Below are 23,300 nucleotides of genomic sequence, written 5' to 3'. Positions count from 1 at the left end.
CAACAAGAAGAAAAAGTTAAAGTCATTACACTTCCTAATTTCAAATTATTTCCAGAACTATAATTATAATGATCAAAATAGTATGGTGGCAGCATAAAAACATACACATAGACTAATGGAACAGAATGTTCAACACAGAAATAAATCCATATTTTTACTGTCAACTGATCTTTGTCCTGGGGGGCCAAGAATATACAATGTAGGAGTGGTAATATACATCTAGCCAACCACCCATGTAGAGAGGCCAAAGACTCTAGAGGAGAAGCTAATGCTGCCATTTTCCTAAATAATACAATATCTCACTATTCTGAATACTTAGCCATAGATAAGGAACCTCTTGACCCTCACCAAATAAGCTCTTTTTGCAGCAGATAAAAGCTACTAGAGAACAACAACATGTCATATTGCAGAGAATAAGTTAGCTGTGGGTGCCAAGCTCCAACTGGTACAATAAAACCTATACACCTAAGGCTCAGAGAACATTACTGAAGAGGGAGCTGAAAGATTATAAGAGTCAGACAACCAGGATGTGCTAGATAGTGTCCTCTAGACATGCTAGTCAAGTCAGGAAAGCTGCATTTATGAAATCTCAACAGAATGCTTACCTAAATAAAACGACCATAATGCAGGTACCACCCTTAAATCATGGGCTATTGGCATCAATGGCTGTTAATAGAAGGAGAATCAGTCTTCTCCAGGATGGGCTCCCTGAGAGATTACCTAATTCCAAATTATCATCTCTAAACACATGTAAGAAAATTACTAAATGAGCTCAGGTGTCTGGGTGTGTGTGTGTGTGTGTGTGTGTGTGTGTGTGTGCGCCTGCATGTATCTATGTCCTGAATGGTTTCTGGTAAACATGACACAAGCTAAAATTATGTAGGAAGAAGAACTTCAATTGAGAAAATCCCCTACCAGATTGGCCTGTAGGCAAGTCTGTAAGAATTTTTTTTGATTAATGACTGATGTAGGAGGGTCCAGCCCATTGTGTGTAGAGCCTCCCCTGGGCTGGTGGTTCCAGGTTCTATAAGAAAGCAGGCTGAACAAGCCATGAAGGAAAAGTCAGTAAGCAGCACTCTGCTGTGCTCTCTGCATCAGCTGAGGAGGGAGCTGATCCCAGGTTCCTGCCCTGACTTCCTTTGACAATGAACAGTGATACGGAAGTGTGAGCCAGATAAACCCGCTCCTCTTCAACTTGATTTGGTTATGGTGTTTATCACAGCAATAATAATACCAATGAAAAAATAGTGGTGGTATTGGTGGTTTTATCACAGCAACAAAACCCTTAAAACTCATTCTCTTTTTCTCTCCTTACCACCCCCTCCCGTGTGTGTGTGTGTGTGTGTATGTGTGTGTGTGTGTAAGGTCATGAAGTTGAGAAAGAGGGTAGAAACAGGAAGAGATGGAACTGGGAAGGGTAGGAGTGGAAATAATATACTCATGTATGACATTTTAAAAACATAATTCTATTTAAAGAAAAGGCTAATCTGTTTAATAAGTGGTATTAGGAAAAATGGGGATCCATATAGAAACATAACACTCTACCCCAACCCAAACTAAAAACAAGTCAAGTCAAAATTTATAAATATAAATTGATATTAAATCTTAAATAATAAGACCAAGACTATAAAACTACTAGAGGAATAAAATTCTTGAAACTGGTTTGAACAATGGGTTTTTGATATGACACCAAAAGTAAAAGGAAGGCAAAAATAAACAAGCATCAAACTAAAGTACTCAAAAAGCAAAGCAAACAACAGAATGAAAAGGAAGCTATTTGAAGTCATCTCTGATAAGTGGCTAAGATCCAAAGTATATAAGGAATTAAGACAACTCAAAAAGAAGGAAGACAAATAACCTGATTCTAAAATGGGTAAAAGGCTAAATTTAGACATTTAGCCAAAAGAAGAAATAAAAGTGGTGACAAGATGTTTGAAAAGGTGTTAAGAATCAGAGTCAGTAAAAAAATGAAAGTCAAAAGCACCAAAAGAGTGACCACAGGACTGCTAAAAGTGCCAGCTACTGAAAAGACACAGGATAACTAGTGTGCATAAGGATGCTGAGGAAGCTTTAGTTATGCTGCTAGCTGTTAGTGAGGATACATATTGGAAAGCCCATTATAGAAAACAGTATGGCGTTTTCATACAAAACATAGAACTATCATAAAGTCCAGAAATTCCAACTGCTAGGTAATTACACACAAACTAAATTAAGTAAATATCTCAAAAGAACACATGCATTCCTGTGATCCCTACCACACAAGTCTCAACAGCCGGGATATGGAGCCTGCCAAAGAAGAAACAGATAAACATAATATGGTTAACATAAATATAATGCAATAGTCATCCTAAAAGAATGAAATTCTGCCATTTATAACATACAAAAACCTATGCATGGACAGAGGACATTGTGCTAAGTGAAATAAGTCAGACACAGACAAAATTGCATTTATCTCAAATACAAATGAAATCCAAAACCACAAGCATTGAAGCAGCCAAGAGAATGGTGATTACCAAAGACAAGTAGGGTGCTGTTGGTAAAAGGACATAAAGTATTATTATATAAAATGAATAAATCCTCAAGGTACAGCACCACTCCTATATTTTATGCCATCATAACTTAAAATTTGATACAAGTGCAGACCTTAAGTGTTCTTACTATACACCAAAAAAAAAAAAAAAAAGAGTGCACTATGCACTGGCTAGTTTTATGTGTCTCCATGGGATCCAGATGTAAGGCATTTTCTCAACTAGGAGAGCCCAGCCCACAGTAGTTGGTGGTCCTGGGTTCTATGAAAAAGTAGGCTGAACAAGCCAGGCTAAGCAAGCGAGGCAAACAGGCCAGTAAACAGCACTACTCCTTGGCTTCCACATCAGCTCCTGCCTCCAGATTCCTGCCCTGCTTGAGTTCCTGCCCTGACTTCCTTTGGTGGAAGTATAAGCCAAATAAACCCTTTCCTCCCCAACTTACTTTTTAGTCACTGTGTTTAGTCACAGCGACAGACACCCTAGCTTAAAACACTAGTTATAGAAAGTGCTTGGATGCGCTCACTGGCTTGCTTGTAGTGGTTATCTCATAATGTGCACGAATTCCAAAAGGACGGAAGGACAGTGTGGACAAAGGCAATAGAAAAGGAAATAGGAGTTAAGCTGGTACAGAAAGAATAAGGAGAGGAATACTAAAAGCCGTGGCCAAGGCTGGGGATAGTGAAACATGTCCATAACACCCACACCGGGGAGGCTGAGGCCGAGAATTACCAATTCCAGGTCATTGAATTAGTGATTTTGAGGCCACCCTGGGCTGAATAGAAGACCCTACCATACAAAAGCTAAATGAGGAGGAGGAGGAAAAAGAAAGGGGAAGGGGGGTAGGAAGGAAAACAGAAAAAGGTCAACAAGCTCCTGAGAATGACCATGTGGGCCAGCTGAGACAGGTGACCTCCATACCATATTATGAGCCAAGGCTTTAGAAATGCATATACCTTGAGCTTGTATCTAAGAAAAACTTTAGAAATAAACACAGCTTTGTGAGAAAGTTGCAGGTTTCATTATCTTCTTTGCATTCTTATGGGGTGATGTTTTGGTTTTCATAAATTCTGTATAAAAAACTTGGTTTATGATAAAGCATATTTGAAAGAAGTGAAGTCAGACTAGAATGCACTCCTTAGTACTTTGCTTATGATGGCTTCTTAGATGGGTGCTCTAGAGTCAGGGAATTGGCCTCTGAGGTTAACGAAGTCACAGTTGGTCCCTGTCCCCGGCTACAGCATGAGGCACAGCTCCAGTTGCTTCTATCCCCAAGTTCTTCCAGGTGCACAATGCATGAGAACCTACAAGACTCTCTTCTAACCTCCCTGAGTGAAGACATGTCCCCATAGCCAGCATGAGATGGGCAGAAGGCTTCTGCAGAGAGATACTGAGCCTTAGCTCCTGGAGTCAGGGCCAGCATACAAGTGGAGCACTCCTGATCAAATACATGAAACAAAGGGTGTTCTATTAGACAACTGGGATTTAATTTCACATTTGAACTACTAAAAGTCACTGTCATCCAAAGGGCACTCAAATTCTTTAAATGCCATATCTATGCTAGATTAGGCCCTGGGAATTCAATACAGAATAAAAAGAATTAGGTGCAAAGTCTGTCATCAAGGTGTTCAAGGTCATTCAATATATAAAAGTCCTCACATGAGTATTTTTAAATTTTCTAATCTTTGTCTTAAGATTGCCACATATGTTTCATTGTGTATATTGGCTAAAACATTTTATAGTGTGGGGTTGTTGGTCTTGAGATAAAGTCTCGTTCTATAATTAAGGCTTCCATGAAACTATGTAACCCAGGCTGGTCTTGAACTTAACGTAAAACTCCTGCCTCAGCCTCTTAAATTCTGGAATTTTAAGCAAGAAGGTATCTTTTCATTAGCTACCTGAAAATGAATTAATCTGAATTTAACAAGAATGTCTTGATATAGAAATGTTTTAAATCAAGAGATATTAAGAAAAATTACTTAAAATTTGAAATAAGGCAAAAAGGCAGGTGGAATGTTTTCCCGTGTTCTGTGATAACAAACTGTTCCAATGATGACTTGTGCAGGGAAACTGAAATCTGTTCAGTTATTTACTACTAAGCTGTCCAGATTTCTTGAACTTGGATAGTAACCTTTGCACTTTGTCTAGTTGTGATTCAAATACTTGCTTTCTGATAGAAAAGATAATACCCAAGACAGAATTTGCTGCTCTGTTAATCCTTACCCAGTGTTTTAAATGTAACTAGTATTTATTCCAACCTTAGTTCAAACTCCAGTGAGAATCTAGCTCTTCCAGGTGTCTCAGAAGGGTCCTTGCCATCTTCCTGCTTCCTTCAGTAATAAGCAAGATTGTAAGATCCTAGGTGTGATTTCTAATTAATATGAATTGCATTTTTGACTTCTTGGAAATTCTACTTTAATGCAGAGAAAAAGAAACTATCTTTTCTGCAGAAGGAAGCTAACAGAAGCCTTGCAGCTGGTAGTAAGGCAAAGGACATAACTGAGGACAATTCCAGAGGTAGCCCTGAGACAGTAGGACTGTGCACTAAGAACCTCTAAGAACGACATCAATCCTTCACCCTTCCAACTACATAGTTGAAAATAGGCTCAAACGCTTGTTTTTAAATTAAAGCCAGGATTAATTTCCTTTGGAATTTTGTCAGTTAAGTTCTAATTATTCCTTAGTAAGCAGAGACCTAATTTCTTATTTAAATATCAGGGCTCAAACATGCCATACCTGACAACCCATCCAATAAGTGTGCGAAAAACTCAAATCCAGAGATTTGTTCTCTTTATATAAATATACATAAATTGGGTCTCTCTACAACAGATACATAGAATGAAATCTTTATTAATCTATACCAAATAATCACTAGTTCTACATCTATAAAAGTCAACAATGCATCCAGACAACGTTTTACGTTTTTTAAAAGTTATTTCTACAGATGCAGAAACCCACAGCCAAACATTAGGTCAAGCTCAGGGAATGCTGTTGAAGAGAGGGAGGAAGGATTGCAGGAGCTAGAGGGGTGACAGACATCACAAGGAAACCCACAGAATCAACTAACTTGGCTCATAGCACTCAGAGAGACTGAACCAATAACAGGCAGCCCGCATGGGACTGACCTAGGCCCTCTGCACACATGTGACAGTTGTGGAGCCTGGTATTCTTGTGGGACTCCTTACAGCAGGAGCGGGGGCTGGTTTTGACTCTTCCTGGCTTTTGGCACCCTATTCTTCATATCGGCTCACCCTGCCCAGCCTTAATTCAAAGTGAGGTGCTTAGTCTTAACGCAACTTGATAAGCTATGTTTTGTTGATATCCATGAGAGACCTGCCCTTTGCTGAATAGAAATGGAGGAAGAGAGGATTGGAGGAGGGACTGGAAGGAGAGGAGGGAGGGAAAATTGTGGTCAGGATATAAAATAAATAAAAAAAGTTTTGAATTTTAAAAAATTGTTTCTAGTATAGTTGGGAGAATTTTTAAAAAATAAATTTTATGTTTTAATTGGAAAGATAACTAATATTCATACTAAAAATAAAGTTACTAAGGGTACATTTCATTCAAAAAAGCATACCCATTTCTAAGACTTTTCCAAACTTCAGTGAAGTAAGCCAGAGATAATCCTATAGGAAAGCAAGAATCAAACTGGAGGAATAGGCAAAAAATAGTATTTAGCTGATGAACACTGAATTCAATTTTTGAGTGGCAGCTTCAGTAATGCAGGAATAGTGCAAGATCGAGCTTCACCGCTGAGATGGAGCTACGCCCTACTCCTAAATTACTCCATGCTCTGTAAAACAGTGCTTTCTCAGGTCGGGAAGTCCCCTGAGAGATTTCATTTTACAAGCAGCTCTTGACTTCATGCAGATCAGTGCTTTGAAAGTATTGTGCCCTTGAGAAGAACAAGAAGGTAAGTTGTTTCCAACTGAGAATTACTGCCATTTGTCCTGCGGTATAAAAATGCCTTCAGTGGGAACAGGAAACCAGGGCATCCATGGAGATGTTCTGCCCACAAACCTGTCGGCAGTTCCAGTATGTCTAGTTCTCCTGTCATTTCTGCTGCCCACTGCGCATGCCTGGTTTGGTGAAGTACCGCTGTATCTTCCCTTTCAACTGGGCTCCACATGCCTCCGCTGATGTTGGGCCTGACTTGATGCTGTTTTGCTGCTGCTTCTATTTGCTACTTGCTTTTCTTGTACTTTTGCCTTCCACATGCTTCATGAACTTATTCATTTGAAACCCCAAATATAGCTATCACAGACCATTCTCCAGACCAAATATGAGGTCTATCTTCAACGCTTAGGAGAAATGTGGTAATGCAGAAAATTGAAGAAATAGCCCTGAGAAGGAAGAATCTTAGAAAAGAAAGAAAGAAAGAAAGAAAGAAAGAAAGAAAGAAAGAAAGGAAGGAAGGAAGGAAGGAAGGAAGGAAGGAAGGAAGGAAGGAAGGAAGAAGAAAGAAGGAAGGAAGGAAGGAAGGAAGGAAGGAAGGAAGGAAGGAAGGAAAGAAAGAAAGAAAGAAAGAAAGAAAGAAAGAAAGAAAGAAAGAAAGAAAGAAAGAAAGAAAAGTCACAACAGATTTCAGTCTGGGTCAAAGATGCCAATTACCACTTAAAGTGACATACACATCACACTGCCCTGGCAGTCACTTCCAGGGCTGATGCTGCTTGAAGCACACCTACTAAAATGTCCCAGTCTCAGAAACCTGTACTGGACAAGAAAGCAGAGTATGAAAGAAACCCCAATAACTCAAAACTTATGGACTCTGGATGTCTTACAGTCACTTGAAGATATGTTCTTTCTTTAAAAAAAAAATACTTTATTTCCTATAAAGAAATTCCCAATACAAGTTTCTTGAGCTATATTACTTGATATGAATTATGTTTAACGAACTGTTTTTATTTTAGTTGGGGTTATTTCAAAAGTAAATAGAATTGCCTTATCTAATTACAAAAAAACAGGGCTAGAGATGTAGCTCGGTTGCCAGGGTACCTGCCGAGCCTGCACAAAGCCCCAAATTCAGTCTCTAGTACCACATAAGCCAGGTGTGATGGTACACACTCACATCACTTCAGAGTTAGAGACAATGGGATTAAAACTTCAAGGTCATCCTAGGGTTACATAGTTACATAGTTCAAGGCCTGTCTGGGCTTTATAAGACTCTGTGTCAAAAAAAAAAGTAGCTAACCACTATTCACAACAGTGAAAGTAAATGCCCCACTGGTATACTGCATCCAGCAGGAACTGATTACTCTACAGCACAGGTGTGTGAGTAGTGAGGGTTACCAGGGATGCATGAGGAGAACAGCAAAACTTCTTATACTAACTGGAAAAAAATAGAAGGAGAGAGGAGCAATTCAAATTAGAAAGGAAGTAAGGATATCACATTTATTCACAGGACCAAAATTTTTGTGTATGATTATACTGCAAAAGGTAGATTTTTAATGTAATAAAATATACTTCAATAAAAGTGAGGTCAAACAAATAGACACAAGGGCACAAAACGATTGTCAAGCTACTAATGAAAAACATTTTTAAAAGTTATGACCCAATTACAGATATGAAAGCAAACTGCTATCTCTGTGTGTCAGTTCTGAGTTTGTTGAGAAGTGCTGTGACCAAACTTTTCAACAGAGAACAATTTAAGGTTCTAAAGCATTAGAACCCGACGTAAACAATGCTTAATCAAGCTGTAATCAGGGGACTAATAGTTATGAGCCAGACTCTGAACTTTTCCAGTTGATTACGACAGCATAACTAAACGGCCACTCAAAACACCTTCCTGTTGTTCTCTTGTTTTGTCTTTGAGAAAGGGATTCATTATGTTGCCATGACCAAGGTGATCTCAAACTCACAGAGATCTCCCTGCCACTGCCTCTCAAGTGCTGAGATTAAAAAAGCATGAGCCACCACACCCAGTAACTTTTTAAATTTGTTGTTGCTGTTGTTTCTTTAAACATCTTTTAAAAGTAACTCCACAATATGCAATATTTCTGCTATTCTGTACTAAAGTGTATGATCTACTGACTCATTCATGACACAGTTCCTTTGGCAGAGTCCTTCCAACCTTCCAAACCTCAGAGCCATCTGCTTGCCCTTTCTGTCTTTCAGAAATGCCTCTAATTGTGTAAGTGTTTCATTCTAAAATACAGAGTTCTTACCTCCAACTCCAAAGAACACTGATTCACAGGGTAGAGTTGAACCACTCTATCCTGTAGCTGTTATCATGTCAGTCAGAAACATGCACATTGTAGACAAAGGCTGACACCACAAACCTGAAACTATTCTCTGAGTAATGTCTGCTTAATAGTCTTGGCCTTAGTTTATGTCTGGTTTAAAAAAACAACAAAAAATATTGCCTACTCTAATACAAAACTTTCTCAAATTAAGTAGTTCACTGTGCCCATATATTACACACAATGTGGCTTATGATGAGTGCACACCTTCATTTCACATGTCAAAAGCCCTGTCATGCCACACTTTGTGTCTCTCTGACTGACCCCAGATAAAGACTCTAGACTCCAAGCCTTTAAACAACATCTCTGTAGTAAGGAGCCGCTTGTTCGTCCCGGCCGCCCAGAACCGAAATAATAACACAGAAACTGTACTACACATCTCTTGCAGAAAATACAAAAGCTTCCCCAGTTTGTTGTTGGGAGAACTCTGCTAAGATTCTAGAAAGCTTGTATCCAGTTTCCTTTTGCTGACTTTGTCTTAGACTCTTAGCCATGAACTTAACTATTTGCCAAGTTCTATGAGTCTAGACAGTCACTGAAACTAGGAGGCTTTGGCAAACCATGGTGGATTATGTTTGTGTATAGCACCAGGAAACACATTGCCATCCTCATAAACAGATTATATATAGTTCCCCCACCTCCAAAGTTCCTGTCTGACAACAGGAGAGAAAAATCTATGCTATGTTACCTGTATACTGCCTGCCCCTGGGCAACCAGAGAAACAGACATCTCTGCAAAAGGAACAATTAATTTTATTTATTTTAATTGTACATAATTTTGCATACAAGGCCAGCCTCTGCCTGTTCTCATATGAATGTTTTAGAAATTAATGAGCCACTATTTCTTTAGTATAAAAATGTATCTATCTGACAAATTTCAGCTTATTCTACTATGAAGAGAAAGAATCCAGACAAATGCCTCATAATGCGTGGTCTATGAGTATATGTAATTAATTTCTAAAATATAAAACTCAACAAAAGGATAAACCAGGACAGATCCTATAGAAACTGTAAAGCAGGACTGTGTCTCCCAGCTGGTGCTCAGATTCTCCTGCATGGTCTGTCCTGCCTGTTCTCCCATTCTTTTTCACAATGGTCTCCTAAAAATAAATAAATATGAGCAAGTCACCTAAAGTACAAGAAAACATTTGCATAAGTAAGATAAAGTGAGAGTGAAAACGTCCTGGCTATAGTCACTAAGTCCACACACCCAAAAGGCTAGCCTTGTCTTCAGTGTCTTAAACTGCGCTGGTACCCAGTATGGGATTGCTTAACTGAATGTGTGAACTGTGAAAAACTGGCAATACCAAAAAGTTTCTGAGCAAGCAATGACTAAAAAGTAATTCAAACCTCTGATAATGAATCAGAGGTCACCTGCATTGGAGGAATTCACTGCACCCTTGGTTCTGAGAATGGAACACCAGCCCTTCATACTGCACAATCTAGCATACTGTGCAATGCAAATGAATGCTGCCTGAAACACCTTGCCTCAGACTGCAGATACTATACGTTACAACCTGCAGAACTTGGGCTCTGCTCCAAAGAATGGCAACAGCTTAACTACAGGGACAAGTCTTCCAACAGTTTCCTACCACCATTCCTCAGCAGACATGTATTAGAGTATTACTGTGTCTTTGCGTCGTATAGTGTTAGGATGCTTCATTTTAAAAACTGCTTTGTTCAGTTGCTAACTTCATTTTCATAAATATTAATAAAGTTTGTCTTCAGACTATGCCAAAATTTCTAGCTATTTCTCTAAAGGCCCTAAATATACTTCTGCCATTTTGTGTTACATATTTATGTGTAGTAGTGTTCTAAGCACTGACAATAATAAAATCACAGTATCAACCAACTCTGAAAAATGCTAAAGATTCTCTGCAACCTGAAATACTGAATATCAGCTAAGACTTAGTTCCTTACACAAAAATAAACAAGCACAGATATCTTGTTAGTATGTAAGTTTGATCTCATCTTTAATAGTCAGATTTTATGTATACCAAAGAACTGTTTGAAATACTTTTTATAATTATCAGTACAGTTTATTTATCTACCTAATTTGCATATACTCATACCTAACATCATATAAAAATTTCTCAGATGAAGATGGGCTACAAGAACAAAAGGCATAAAAATCCCTGATGTAATATGTAACACAAATGATTCACCCAGGGCATCAGTATGAGGGCCTTTTCCATATTCAATTTTAAAGTTCATAAAGCCTAGCTTTAAAATACTGAAAATCTTTGTTATGCCCATAATATTCTTCTCTGACTGAGAAACTCTGACACAAACAGAAAAATAAAGCAAAGGCAAGCTGTACCCTCAGTGCTCAGTAGACATCTTGTCTGTGAGAAATTAATAGGGAGAAAAGAAAAGCCAACCTCTGTTTAAGCTATGTCAATTAAAGGTGTGGGCCCAAATCTTCCATAGATCATTAAATAAAAGGGCAAGTTGTCTCTAGCTCACTTCTCAGAGAACCTTTCTTTCTTCTCTATGGTCTCTTAACAGGTATTGGGTGGAAAATGTAAAGTCACTGCCCCAAGAGGAGAGAGTGAGGGAGGGACTCCATTTCTAGAAACAAACCTGTCCACAAAGAATATCATATAGATGAGCATGGTAGTACATGACTTTAAGTCCAGCAGTCAGGAAGCAGAAGCTGGAAGATCTCTATGAGTTTGAAGGCCAGCCTAGTCTACATAGTAAGTTCTAGGCCAGCCAGAGCTGGATAGTAAGACCCTGTCTCAAAAATAAATAGATAGATAGATGATAGATAGATAGATAGATAGATAGATAGATAGATAGATAGATAGATAGATAAAATGTCAAATGGACTCAGGCTTTGAAGGGTTTTGGATATAAGGAAGTAACTAAAGTTGCCTGTGAATTAATTCAGGAACAAAGAAAATGAAAGATGAAGGGCAGAAAGCAAGCCCTTAGCTGCAATCAAATAGTTATATTTAGAGAGAAAACTCAGTCAGTAAAGCGCTTGCTACACAAGCACAGGACCTGCATTCAGATCTCTGGAACCCACATAAAATCCAGGCATGACTGCATATACTGGAGTTACATGTACTATGCTAGGGAAAAGATAGTCTAGTTGAAACAGTAAGTTCCAGTTCAGTCTCAAAATAATAAAGTGCAGAGCAAGAGAAGAAGATGACTGGCATTGACCTCTGGCCTACACACACACACACACACACACACACACACACAAACCCACCATAAACACAGTCCCCTCCCCCATCTCTCAGGAGGGAGATCTCTCAAAGCTCCATATCTCAATTTCATCATTTTAGCTATCCACCAGCAAATCCAAGCTGACCACAGTTGCTAGCAGGTCAATTTTCACTTCTTACTAATTTCTTACAGGGAGGATGTCTAACACCTAACAGCAAAGTAACTCACTGATTTTTGACAAGTCACATGATATCAACAGATCCAAGAAAAGGCATTTGACAAAAGCAAAATTTACTCTTTATAATGATCAGAAAACTAGGAACAGAGGAGAACCTCCTTCAAACTGTTAAAGAATATTTACAAAAATATACAAAGACTTCATAAGGTTAAATTCGTGTGTGTGTGTGTGTATGTGAATAATAATTAAAGAGGTCATAAATTTAAGGGGGAGTTGGAGAGCCCAATGAAGAGTTGGATAGAGGGGGAAATGATGTAAATATAGTACACATATATAAAAATTTTTAAATGTTTTAATTATATACAATATGTGTAACCTAATGAGAAACTAAATGCTTTCCTCAAAGAATGGTTAACAAGGAAAAGGCAAGGATGTCTATCTTCTCTGACAGTTCTATTAAGTACCACGAAATCCTAGATACTATAAGACAACAAGACAAGAAAAAATACAGAGATGAATAGCTGTGGAAAAGTAAAGATCTGCCTTCTTAGATGGCAGATTATCTGTATAAAACATATCAAAGAATAAACAAAAGTAAAAAGCCTTCTTTTTTAGAAGTCCCCTAAAAAGTCAATATCACCAATGAGCAAGAGAGCACGTATATTAGGACACTACAAGAAATGACAGATGAACTAGTATTAGAAGAGGATGGAGTGTGCAGGAGGCCCTGGGCTCAACCCCCAGCACCACAAAGGTAACAAAACTCAATAACCAGACAAAGAATACAAAGCTAATGTACAAAAGCCAACTCCTTTGCAACATAGCATCACAAACCCTTCAAAACTTTGGTTAGAACAAAGATCTCAGTAACTGAAGAGATGTTTTCATGTTCATGCAGATTCGCTACTGTTAAGATCTCAGTTCTTCCCAATTTTATTTACAGAACATGTAATCCCAATGAGAATTCTAGCAAGTCGCTTTGTGGATAATAACACATTCCTTCTAAGGATATGGAGAGAATAGCCAGAATTGCCAAAAATCCTAAAGAATAAAGTTGGAAGACCAATATGGGATTTCAAGACATTCCATCAGGTTGAAATAATCAATATTACATAGAATTACTGAAAGCATAGACAAACAGATCAATGGAATAGAGATGCCAAGAAACTGACCCACACAAATGAGGTCAAGTAATCATTGATAAAGTAGCAAAGCCACACAATGAAAGAAATATTATTTTTCAATAAATCATGCTAGAATAATTGGATATTCACAAGCAAGAAATCTAGCCATTAGCATTGTGCCTCTCACATTTCACAGTAGATCAGAGTCCTGAGTGTAAATCACAAAGTTATAAACTTCTACAAGATACTCACAGGCTGCCACTGTGCTCACACTGTGAGTCATAAAGACCTGTGTTCTCACTGCTCTGGACACCAGGCATCCTGAGGGCATGCTCTCTGCAAGTTCAACACAAAGACGCTTCCCTGTTTCTTATTCCTCTTTGCTGTATCTCAGCAATCCTTGGGTAGCATGCTTCAACTAGCTGACACAATTAAAACCACAAAAGTCTGCCTTCCTACCTCCCAAAGTCACAAATACTTACCCTGAGCTTTTAAAACAAATACCCTATGTCAACATTGCCAGGCGTCCTGACTGATCCTAATCATCCAAACTGTTTCCAACTTACAGAAAACTGAATTCTGACAATCTTTATTCTTCTCCCCAGGATACAGTGCCTAAAAAGGTCACTGTGGTGTTAACAGCCAAGCTTAAGAAGTGGTGGGACTAGAGAGCAGCCAGCCCAGTGACAGCTGCAGAAGAAACGAAGGAACAAAAGGGCTATGGACCCATGAGTCACTCGCCTCTTAATCTCTTCAGGGACAGTCAGGTAGCTGGACTACTTTTGCTATGCCCAGCTAGAAATCACGGTAGGAAAGGCAAAGGTCTTCCAGTGCTTGCTCCTCATGAATCCCTTGGCATTAGACAACTATACTCAACAGCAAACAGCCTGAAGCTGCAGCAGTCTAGTGTCAGAAGGAAAACTTTGGGCAGGTGCGGGGACTTCCTAGACCCACAGCTTTTGTGTGGGTCTAGGAAGTCAAATTTTTCTGGTTCTTGATAGTGGCTAGTATTATAGTGCCAGGGCCTAGGGTATCTTAAGACCCTTGGGCCATGTATTATTCAAGGTTCTCTAAAGGAAAAGAACTGGAAAAGTGTTAGCATGTATTTATTAGGGTTGCTTATAGGCTATGGTTTGAGTGGTCTAATTATAGTTGTCTTCCAAGGATCTAGTATCCACTCGTTCCCTGAAACTGGATGTCTCCAGAGTCCCAGTCTGGTGCTGGAGTCCTTTAAAGCTGCTAGGATTCAGTCTACATTAGAATTCTGAGAAGTAGTTCTAACACCAGTAAAGGAATGTCTCGGCAACAGGACAGAACTTGCCAGCACAAATGAAATGCCAAAGCAAAACACCAAAGCTTTCTTCCATATTCTTTTACAAATGCTATCAGAAGGTGTGGCCCAGATTTGGGGTGGAGCTTCCCACCTCAAATGATTCAATCAAGAAAAATCACAAGTGTGCCCAGATGCATGGGTTTCAGTTGGTTCCAGATGTACTTGGCAATCACGAGGGGCCATCATAGCCCATAAGCTCTATGGCTGGTGGTAACCTTGCGATAAAATGTTGCACTTACACTACTGAAAGTAAGAATGATGGGGAGGGAAGTGACAGAGAGAGAGAAAGGGAAAGAGAACATGAAGAGGAGAGGGAAAGGGGTGAGGAAACAAAGACCCAAAACCAGAAATGAAATGAAAAGGGGACTTCACTAGAGGGCTTTGTAGTGTCAGCTAGACAATCGGCATGCAGTACAACAGCTATATCCCAGGTGTATAGCCCAGATAGCAAGAGCTATTTCCGGGAAGACCCAGAGTCCTGGCGCTCCCTCGAGACAGCTGTACAGGGTCTGTGAAGGGTGATGGGCCACAGCACACAACCACCGCGGGCCTATGTGCTTTCCAGCTGAACTCTATCAGACCTTGAGAAGACAATTTACACCAAATGCCCCACAGAGTAAAAGAGGAAACAAAAACAAGTAATTTTATAAGACCACCATCAACCTTGATATCAAGACATATCTTTACAAGCCAGTATCTATCAAGAATATAGATGCAAAAAGCATTCAATAAAAATAACGCCAAATAGAATCAATATATTGTTCTATTCTTTCAGTTCTTTAATTTCCTACATAAATATTTTATAGTCTCAAGCATTCAAATATTGCAGAACTTCATTAAATTTATCTGTAATTTCTTCATAACACTGCAAATGATAATATGTTTAAATTTTTTGGCTGTTCACTGCCAATATTGAAAAATGTGACTGATTTCTTGTGGATATCATATCTTGTATCTTTGTTAAAGTCACTATTTAGTCTAACAGCTTTTTGTAGATTTCTTGGGATTTCCTATATAATTATGTCCACAAATATATTTTCATGTCTTTTTGAAAATCTGAATACTTTGTATCTTTCCACCTTTTTGCATTACCAAAAATTTATATTAGTATTAGGCTCTCTATAATTTCCATTCTTCCTCTCCCCTAGAACCAGTACGCGTCTGTACTGCTCAAGAGCAGTTTATCATCCCATTTCCAAAAGACAACATTCCACTCTAATTCTAATGAGGACATCTGCAAATGTATTCCTTACTACACCCATTTCAAACTACTTAGTGCATTTCTTAGCATACAGAAGCACAAGATGTTTCACGAAAGGAATTGTATCTGACCACTATGAGGACCTCCTTACAATGAATACAAATGGTGAAACATCCAGCCCCATGGTATTGGTGTGAGAACAGAAAAACACCTAAGCAGGAAAGAAAAAAAGGTAGAAATCATTCTCACAGGGTCAACTGATGTTTTGGAAAGGAATCAAGACAGTACTTTCAACAAACAGTGATGAAAAATTGGACCTCTCTATGAAAATTATGGACTTCATCCAACTCTCATACTACGTACAGAAATGAATCAAACCTAAACCCATAAAGCAGCTGGGGAAAGTGAGGGGAAGCGGAGTAGGATGACACAGACCTGTCTGTAAATCCCAACACTTGACAGGCGGAGGCTGGAAGACCAAGAGTTCAAGACCAGTCTGGACTACTTGGTGTAAAACAACAACAAAAAAAAAGAAAAACATCACCTAGGGGAGCTATGTACGACACTGAATCAGATAAAATGCTCTGCTACATGAAGAATGCACCATGTTAAATGTGGTTTTACAGAAAAGTATTAAAATATAGACGTCATTAACATTAAGACAGTACAGCTGGGCGGTGGTGGAGCATGCCTTTAATCCCAGCACTCGGGAGGCAGAGGCAGGCGGATCTCTTGAGTTCGAGCCTGGTCTACAAGAGCTAGTTCCAGGACAGGCTCTAGAAACTACAGGGAAACCCTATCTCGAAAAACCAAAAAACAAAACCCATTAAGACAGTACACACACATACACCCGTGTGTACACACACACACACACACACACACACACAGACTGGGAAAAGATACTTAACAAAATGTTTACTGGGAAAGGGATGTATACCCTATATATAAGGCTCATGACTCAGAAAATATCTGAGCAGGCACATGACAAAAGGAATACAGATGGCAAATATAGACATAGAAAGATTCTTGCCACATTTGGTCAACCGAAAAATGAAAAAAAATCAGGAGATCCCACTACACAGTCACTGAATAGACACACACACACACACACACAACACAGAATATCTCTAGAGAGGGTGTGAAGCAAGTCACATTCATGCACTGCTACTGGGATCACTATTCATTGCACTTCTTTTAATCTCTGTGTGGTGTGTGTGTGCAGTGTGCGGACACCAGAGATAACACGGAATGTCTTCCTCAATCACTTTCCAAGTTAGTTTCTGAGACAATCTCTCAGTCCACCTGAAGCTCACCTCACCAACTCAGCTGGACTGGCTGGCCAGCAAGCCTCAGGATTCTCCTGTCTCCACCTTCCCAGCACTGGGATTCCAGATGCCACATGCAGCTTGCTATGTGGGTCCTGACGGTCTAACTCGGGCCTTTATGCTTGCACTGCAAGGGCTTCACTGACTGAGCCATCTCCCCACCTCCAGGGCTTTGTTGTCTTGAAAGCACGGTCATTACTTTAATGTCTTCATATATGTAAATCCCTACTGTCTATCTCCTTCAATGTAAATTTATAATGCTGGTGACTTGGTCTTTCTTGTCACCATTGTGACACCCAGTACCAAGAGTGCCTGGTACAAAGTGGACACTTAACACATATTTGAAAAAAGGCCACTGAGAAAACTATGAGTGCGCAGGGAGGCCGGAAACCTAGCAGAAATAGTCAATAGCAGGACAGTAAACCAGCACGAATAGAAATTAAACCATTATGAAAGCACACAGCAGACTGGTGAATGGTTCAGGGGGTGAAGATGTTTGTCCATCAATCTGGCAACCTGAGTTCAAGTCTCAGGACTACAGCAAAGGTGGAAGGAGACAACTGATTCTGGAAAGCTGTCCTCTGGCATCCAAGCATGTGCCATGGCATGTGAACACATAACTCCCCATGACAATCATAAATAAAGTTTTCTTAGATTGCCAGTCTGATGTGCACACTAGAATTAGCTGAAGAGTTTTGCAAAATTCCAATGCCTGGCCACCCCAGAATAACAAAATCAGTACCTATGAGAATGAGACCTCAACACTGACTTTTTAAAGTTCCCTCGGGATACCCCAGGGTGAGCTCCAGTTTGAGAAGCTCTGAAGAAATCAATCTAGGCTTTGCAACTGTCTACGCCTAGACATAAAAATATATACAGGGTAACTTAACCCTCCGTCAGCCTCAGAACTGTCATCTAAATTACAGAGGGAATACACAATCTCCCAGAGTTGCTGTAAGATTGAGGTTATACATAAGGCTCCTGATAAATGATAATCTCTTTCCCAGGGTGAGCCTGAGAAACTGCCATTACTAAGTGTGAGAAATGCTAATTCACCCATCAATTCCCCATTTTCAGTCATTTCATTATTAGATTGAATATTTGTATTAAGGAGTTCAGAAATGCTAATTTTTCACTTTCCTGATAGCATGCTACCTGAAGCTATGCCTGTTTTAAAATTCTTCCTATGGAAGGAAATCTGGCTGACTATTGCTGTGGAACAATGGTTTTACCCTGTAAAGATTTGTTCAATAAAATGCTGATTGGCTAGTAGCCAGGCAGGAAGTATAGGTGGGGCAACCAGGCAAGAAATAGAGGCAAGGCGATGAGAACAGGACAATTCTGGGAACAGGAAAGACGCAGTCAGCAGCCTTCACCCAGGCACAGAGGAAGCAAAATGAGAATGCCTTGCTGATAACAGGTACCAAGCCACTTGGCTAACACAGAAAAGAAATATGGGTTAAGATATAGGATGTAAGAGTTAATAAGAAGCCTGAGCTAATAGGCCAACCAGTTTATAATTAATATAGACCTCTTGTGTATTTTTTGGAACTGAATGGCTGTGGGACTTGGCAGAACAGAAATCTCGGTCAATGGACTATGGCAGTGATCTTCAGAACCAGCAGCATAGGAGAGTCTCAAGGTTGTCGGGCAGTGGTGGTGCATGCCTTTAATCCCAGCACTTGGGAGGCAGAGGCAGACTGAATCTCTGAGTTCAAGGCCAGTCTGGTCTAGAAGAGCTAGTTCCAGGACAGGTTCCAAAGCTACAGAGAAACCCTGTCTCGAAAAACAAAAAAACAAACAAAAACAATACCAATGTCCATACTCTCTCCAAGCCAATTAAATCTGGGGTGGCACCAGAACACTGATAGTTCTTAAAAGTCGATTGAAAGGTGATTAGGAAGCAGAGAGAGAGCTGAAAAGCACTGGTTTGTGCACTAATGAGATCCCAGATGAACTGCACATCTAAGTCACTCACAGGAGTCTTTAAAAATTGATGGACTCCAGAACATCACTGTGACTTACTGACTCTGAATCTGTGAAAATGGAGCACAGCATCCACAAATTCTGATACAGCTCTCACTACAGACTTTCTGGGTCACTACTCTGCTGCATATACTTAACTGTTCCTGTCACTGTATACCAGCAAACATCATTTGGAATTTCCACTGGTCCCAAATGCCAAGCCTGTCCAGTTTCTTCTAATCACAGTAACCCTCTAGCCTTATAGATTTTTTTCCAGGTCTCTTATGTGAAGCCAAATAGCCTACATCATTTCCCATGCACTGTACCGAGCACAGGCCATGTAGATCACTGATCTTTCCAACCACATATCTTCAGCGGTCTGCCAGTTTGGGACCATACAATCTGACTCACTCCCCAAGCTCTTTGCAGCAGGCAATCAATGTCAACACTAAAGAAATTGTACCTCATTGATCACCTGCATAAATCCAGATGAAATATGCTGGTTTTTTGCATCTATTAGCAAACTCATACCTATTTATTTTACCTATACAGACAACACAACCAGAAGCAAAGTAAGCAAGCCCCAAGACAAAATAATACAGTGCCTAGACTCTAATGAAATGCAATGGCTAGATGAGCTTAATGGAACCAATCAACCGGTAGGTGTCATCACATTCGTCTTTAGATCCTTACAATAACTCATCAGACAACTATTATTATGACTCATTCCCATATCATGAATAAGAAGAAAGAAACACTGTAGTTAAGTGATTTGCCCAAAGTCACATAACAAGGCAATTTAAGATACAGCAGATCTGGCTTTGGGAGTTATGGCCAGGCAGCTGAAAAAAGTCTAAAGCAAAGCCAGGAACTGGAGCTCACTCAATATCAGCCATTATTATATTTGTATTTTAATACAGCCCATGTGGTCAGGGAGGGATAATAACCTATAAAACTGGTTTCCCCTGGTGAGACTAGAGCTGTAGAATGTGTAACTGTGGGTAAATTAGATCCAATATGAAATAGAAAGATCTTTTCACAAACACTTAATGATTGTCACTGTGACCATCTTCTGACCCAAAGTACAAGCAGCCGCGTTACAAAGCTAGATAATCCTAATCAATCAGGACCTGATGTCTAAGGCAGCTGCAAACTTTAGGTGAATCAGGTCTCACTGAAGAATGTGCCGAAGGAGAAGATCCTGTATGGTTGTAAATGTCACCCCTCTTGGTCACATTTGTAAAAACAGTAAAAGAAAACAAAATAAGAACCCCAACAGAAGTTATATTATAATGAATCAGATGCTATTCATGAATCTTGTAAAACCTTCCCAATGTTGAATACACACACAGAAAAAATCATAAAACCATACTGGCTGGCCTCACAAATTCATGACTACACATAGGCCCTTAACACAGTGGCAATTCAATTCTGTCACCTCAGCTTCCTTTCCCACTCTCCAGAGGGCTCTGTTACAGAGTGCCCGCCAGCAATGCTTTATCCCACATTGCCTGACTGCTGACAGACAGGTCTTCCTCCACTACCAACATGATCGGCGCCTGTTGCCTCAGTTTCCTTTCTAGCTGCTAGCTGGTTTTAAAATGTGAAACACAGTCTGCTGTAACTCTCAGATTTTCAAGGATTCCCTCAGGCAAAGTTCCTCTCTTTTATCTGTATCATTTCTCTCTTCCTATGATCTCAATCACATTAGCATAGGGACAAATCCTAATTTCTCTTATTAAAAAAAAAAAATCAATTTGACCAAAAGGTCCCTCTTCTTTATAGACTAAAGTTCTGTTTATCAAAATGATTAAGATCTTCATAGTTGTCAAAAACATCTGGGGGTGAATTTTGTTTCCATTTGGCCTTGGTTTCTAGTTTGGGGTTGAAACTCTCTTGTCTCAGCCTCCCTCACAAACATCTTACACAACAGCATTCAACACAAGCGACCACCAGTTTGCCCCTCCTTATTTATTTCATGCTCCCCTCTTCTTTGTGGAACTCTCAAGTTCACTCAGTTCTCTCTAGACACCCCAACCTTCACTAGCTCTTGAGGGTCCATGGCACCCTAGTCCTCCAAACCTCCCTGGTCACCAGAGCCAGGTCTTAGAGACCCAGAGCGGCTAATTGCCAGTCCTATCAGAAGCATGCTCCTCAGCCGCACCCCCAAACCTTCCTTTACCCCACAGCCAGGGTTGGCAGACCCACACCGGTCACCCCGAGCGGTCACCCCGAGGCTAGACCGAAGCCTGCCCTCCCGCCCCCACGTTCAGGCTCACGCCACAGACCATGGGCCCCTCGGAGTCCAGCCTGTGCTCCAGGCCTCCGCGCATCCATGGCTCCTTTTCCTTCCTGAGAGGCAGAAGAAGGATGACCCCTCATGCCTGAGCGCCACCTGACCTGGCCCACCTCTCCTCACCTGGGCCCATAGGCCCGCGGCCCCAACCGCCTACCAGGAGGTTCGCGCCAGAGCCCCCACGAGCCTGCGCACTGCAGTCTCATTCAGCCAGTCTAAGCCTGGTCGGGACAACAGTGCTTCCCCTGCTGGTCTTTCGAGGTACTGCAGCGCCCGCTGTAGCTCCCGGAATTAAGTTGTTTGCCGCTAGCCCGGGGGGTTTTATTTCCTTCTGGCCAACTGCGTCCCAAAGGGATGGGATGGAGAGTCCCTTTAGATTTAAGATCCGAGCAAGGCAGACAGATTAGTGCAGAAAGAGTCCCTCGTCTGTGCCAGAATAGGAAGACAATTGACTACTTCAGTTGGAGCAGTTTCAGCTAGAGAGGTCACATTAGAGGAACTTCAAGGAGTAGACGTTGCCTGAGAATGTGAAGCCAGAATCCTGTCTTGACGAGAACATCTTTCCATTTGGTCCAGTTCCCTTGGAGATATGACAAGACGTGGGTACTGTGCTTAGCCCTGGTTGCTCATGCTCGTCCAAGAAGACAGCCTGTCTGAGCTGCCCTGTAGCCCAATAGCAAGAGCTACCCTTTGACCTGGCACAGGGCAGTGAGTTTCCTGTTCCAGGCTCCAGGGCTGGAAGTATCCTCTCTTCATTGACCTTTCTAAACCTGTGTTTTGCCGGCTCTCAGTAGAGGGAAACATCTTACAGGCCCTACTGTATTAAACAAAGCCACCATTTTGCCTCCAGAGACCAGGTCACCCCAAGAAACTTTCCAACTTTTGTCTCAGTTTTTAAAAAGGAGACCGAATTTTATGGGTGTGTGTTGAGCCTAAACAGACGGAACCGGAGTTCTTCTGTGCTCACATCCCTGTCTTGACTTTTTCTCAGAACAGCTAACCCAGTGCTCTGTCCCTTGGTCCTTCTGAGAGAGAGTAGGGCTAGATCCCCTCGTGGAGCAGACAGTGATCCCAAAACAGAGGCCAAAAACCTGGTTACTAAGGTCCCTCTTTTCCTTAACCCAGAACTTAACCTCACAGGGCTTCCAGCCACGTTCCCAAACCCTTGCTTCCCAGTACAGGCCTGGGCCCACTCTCTAGTCTACCAGCCCAGGTATCAGCTCTGCTTATGTGGGTTCATTCTTCCCCATCCCCTTTAAACCTGGAAGACAAATGTCTCTATTGGTCTTTGGCCAGCTCTTCCTCAGTTACCATACCCTATTATTTTTGGTGTTAAAAAAATATACCCATGGCTGAGTACAGTAGACACCATCCATGGAAATACTTTTCAAGAAGCACCATAGATGCCTGAAATCACAGAAGGTACCAATCCCATTTATATTCTCCTTTTTACATACACATAAATATTGCAAAGCCTAATTTATAAATGAAGCACAGTTAGACATAGCTGACAATGTTCATAATAAAGTAGAACATTGTAAAGATGTATCATAAAACTGTCATCATCACTACCACGCTTACACTCTGTGTCTTTTATTAAATAAGAGTAATTAGAATAAAATATTGAGATAACATGACAGCCAATCTGAAAACCAAGAATGCTACTATTTGACCAGTGGGTGTGCAGCATTTGCTACATGGATGCTCTAGATGGAGGAATGATTCATGGCTCAAGCACACAGAATGGGAGAGGTTGGGCTTCTACCATACTGGGAATTTTAATGCTAAGTCTATACATTATTTCTGGAGATTTTTGATTAATTTTTTATCACAGTTGATCACAGGTAATTAAACTTTTAAAAAAATCAAAACTGTAGATAGTGGAGGGCTTCTGTATTTTATGAAAAATGTCGATTATTTCTTATAGTTCTAGAAAAT

General features: G+C 40.4%; 1 protein-coding gene across 14 annotated transcripts in view; it reads right to left on the bottom strand.

Annotated features, from left to right (window-relative positions):
* Positions 1-21,582, bottom strand: part of Ptpn20 (protein tyrosine phosphatase non-receptor type 20) — a 97,970-nt gene extending 76,388 nt beyond the window's left edge. For 4 of the 14 annotated variants that reach the window (XM_042056048.1, XM_038349130.1, XM_038349132.1 and 1 more), the window contains exon 1: positions 21,486-21,532. Coding sequence is in view for 5 of the 14 variants with exons in the window: in XM_038349133.1 (XP_038205061.1) it covers positions 21,355-21,403 (49 nt within the window). In the remaining 9 variants the exon portion in view is untranslated. The other 10 variants (XM_038349133.1, XM_038349144.1, XM_038349145.1 and 7 more) reach the window with 6 other exon arrangements.
* Positions 21,583-23,300: the final 1,718 nt, after the last annotated feature.

The sequence above is a fragment of the Arvicola amphibius genome, chromosome 12 (genome assembly GCF_903992535.2).
Source record: "Arvicola amphibius chromosome 12, mArvAmp1.2, whole genome shotgun sequence".
NCBI classification, from domain to species: Eukaryota; Metazoa; Chordata; class Mammalia; order Rodentia; family Cricetidae; genus Arvicola; species Arvicola amphibius.
The sequence above is the reverse complement of the archived record's forward strand: the minus strand, read 5'-3'. Positions and strand labels throughout refer to the sequence as shown.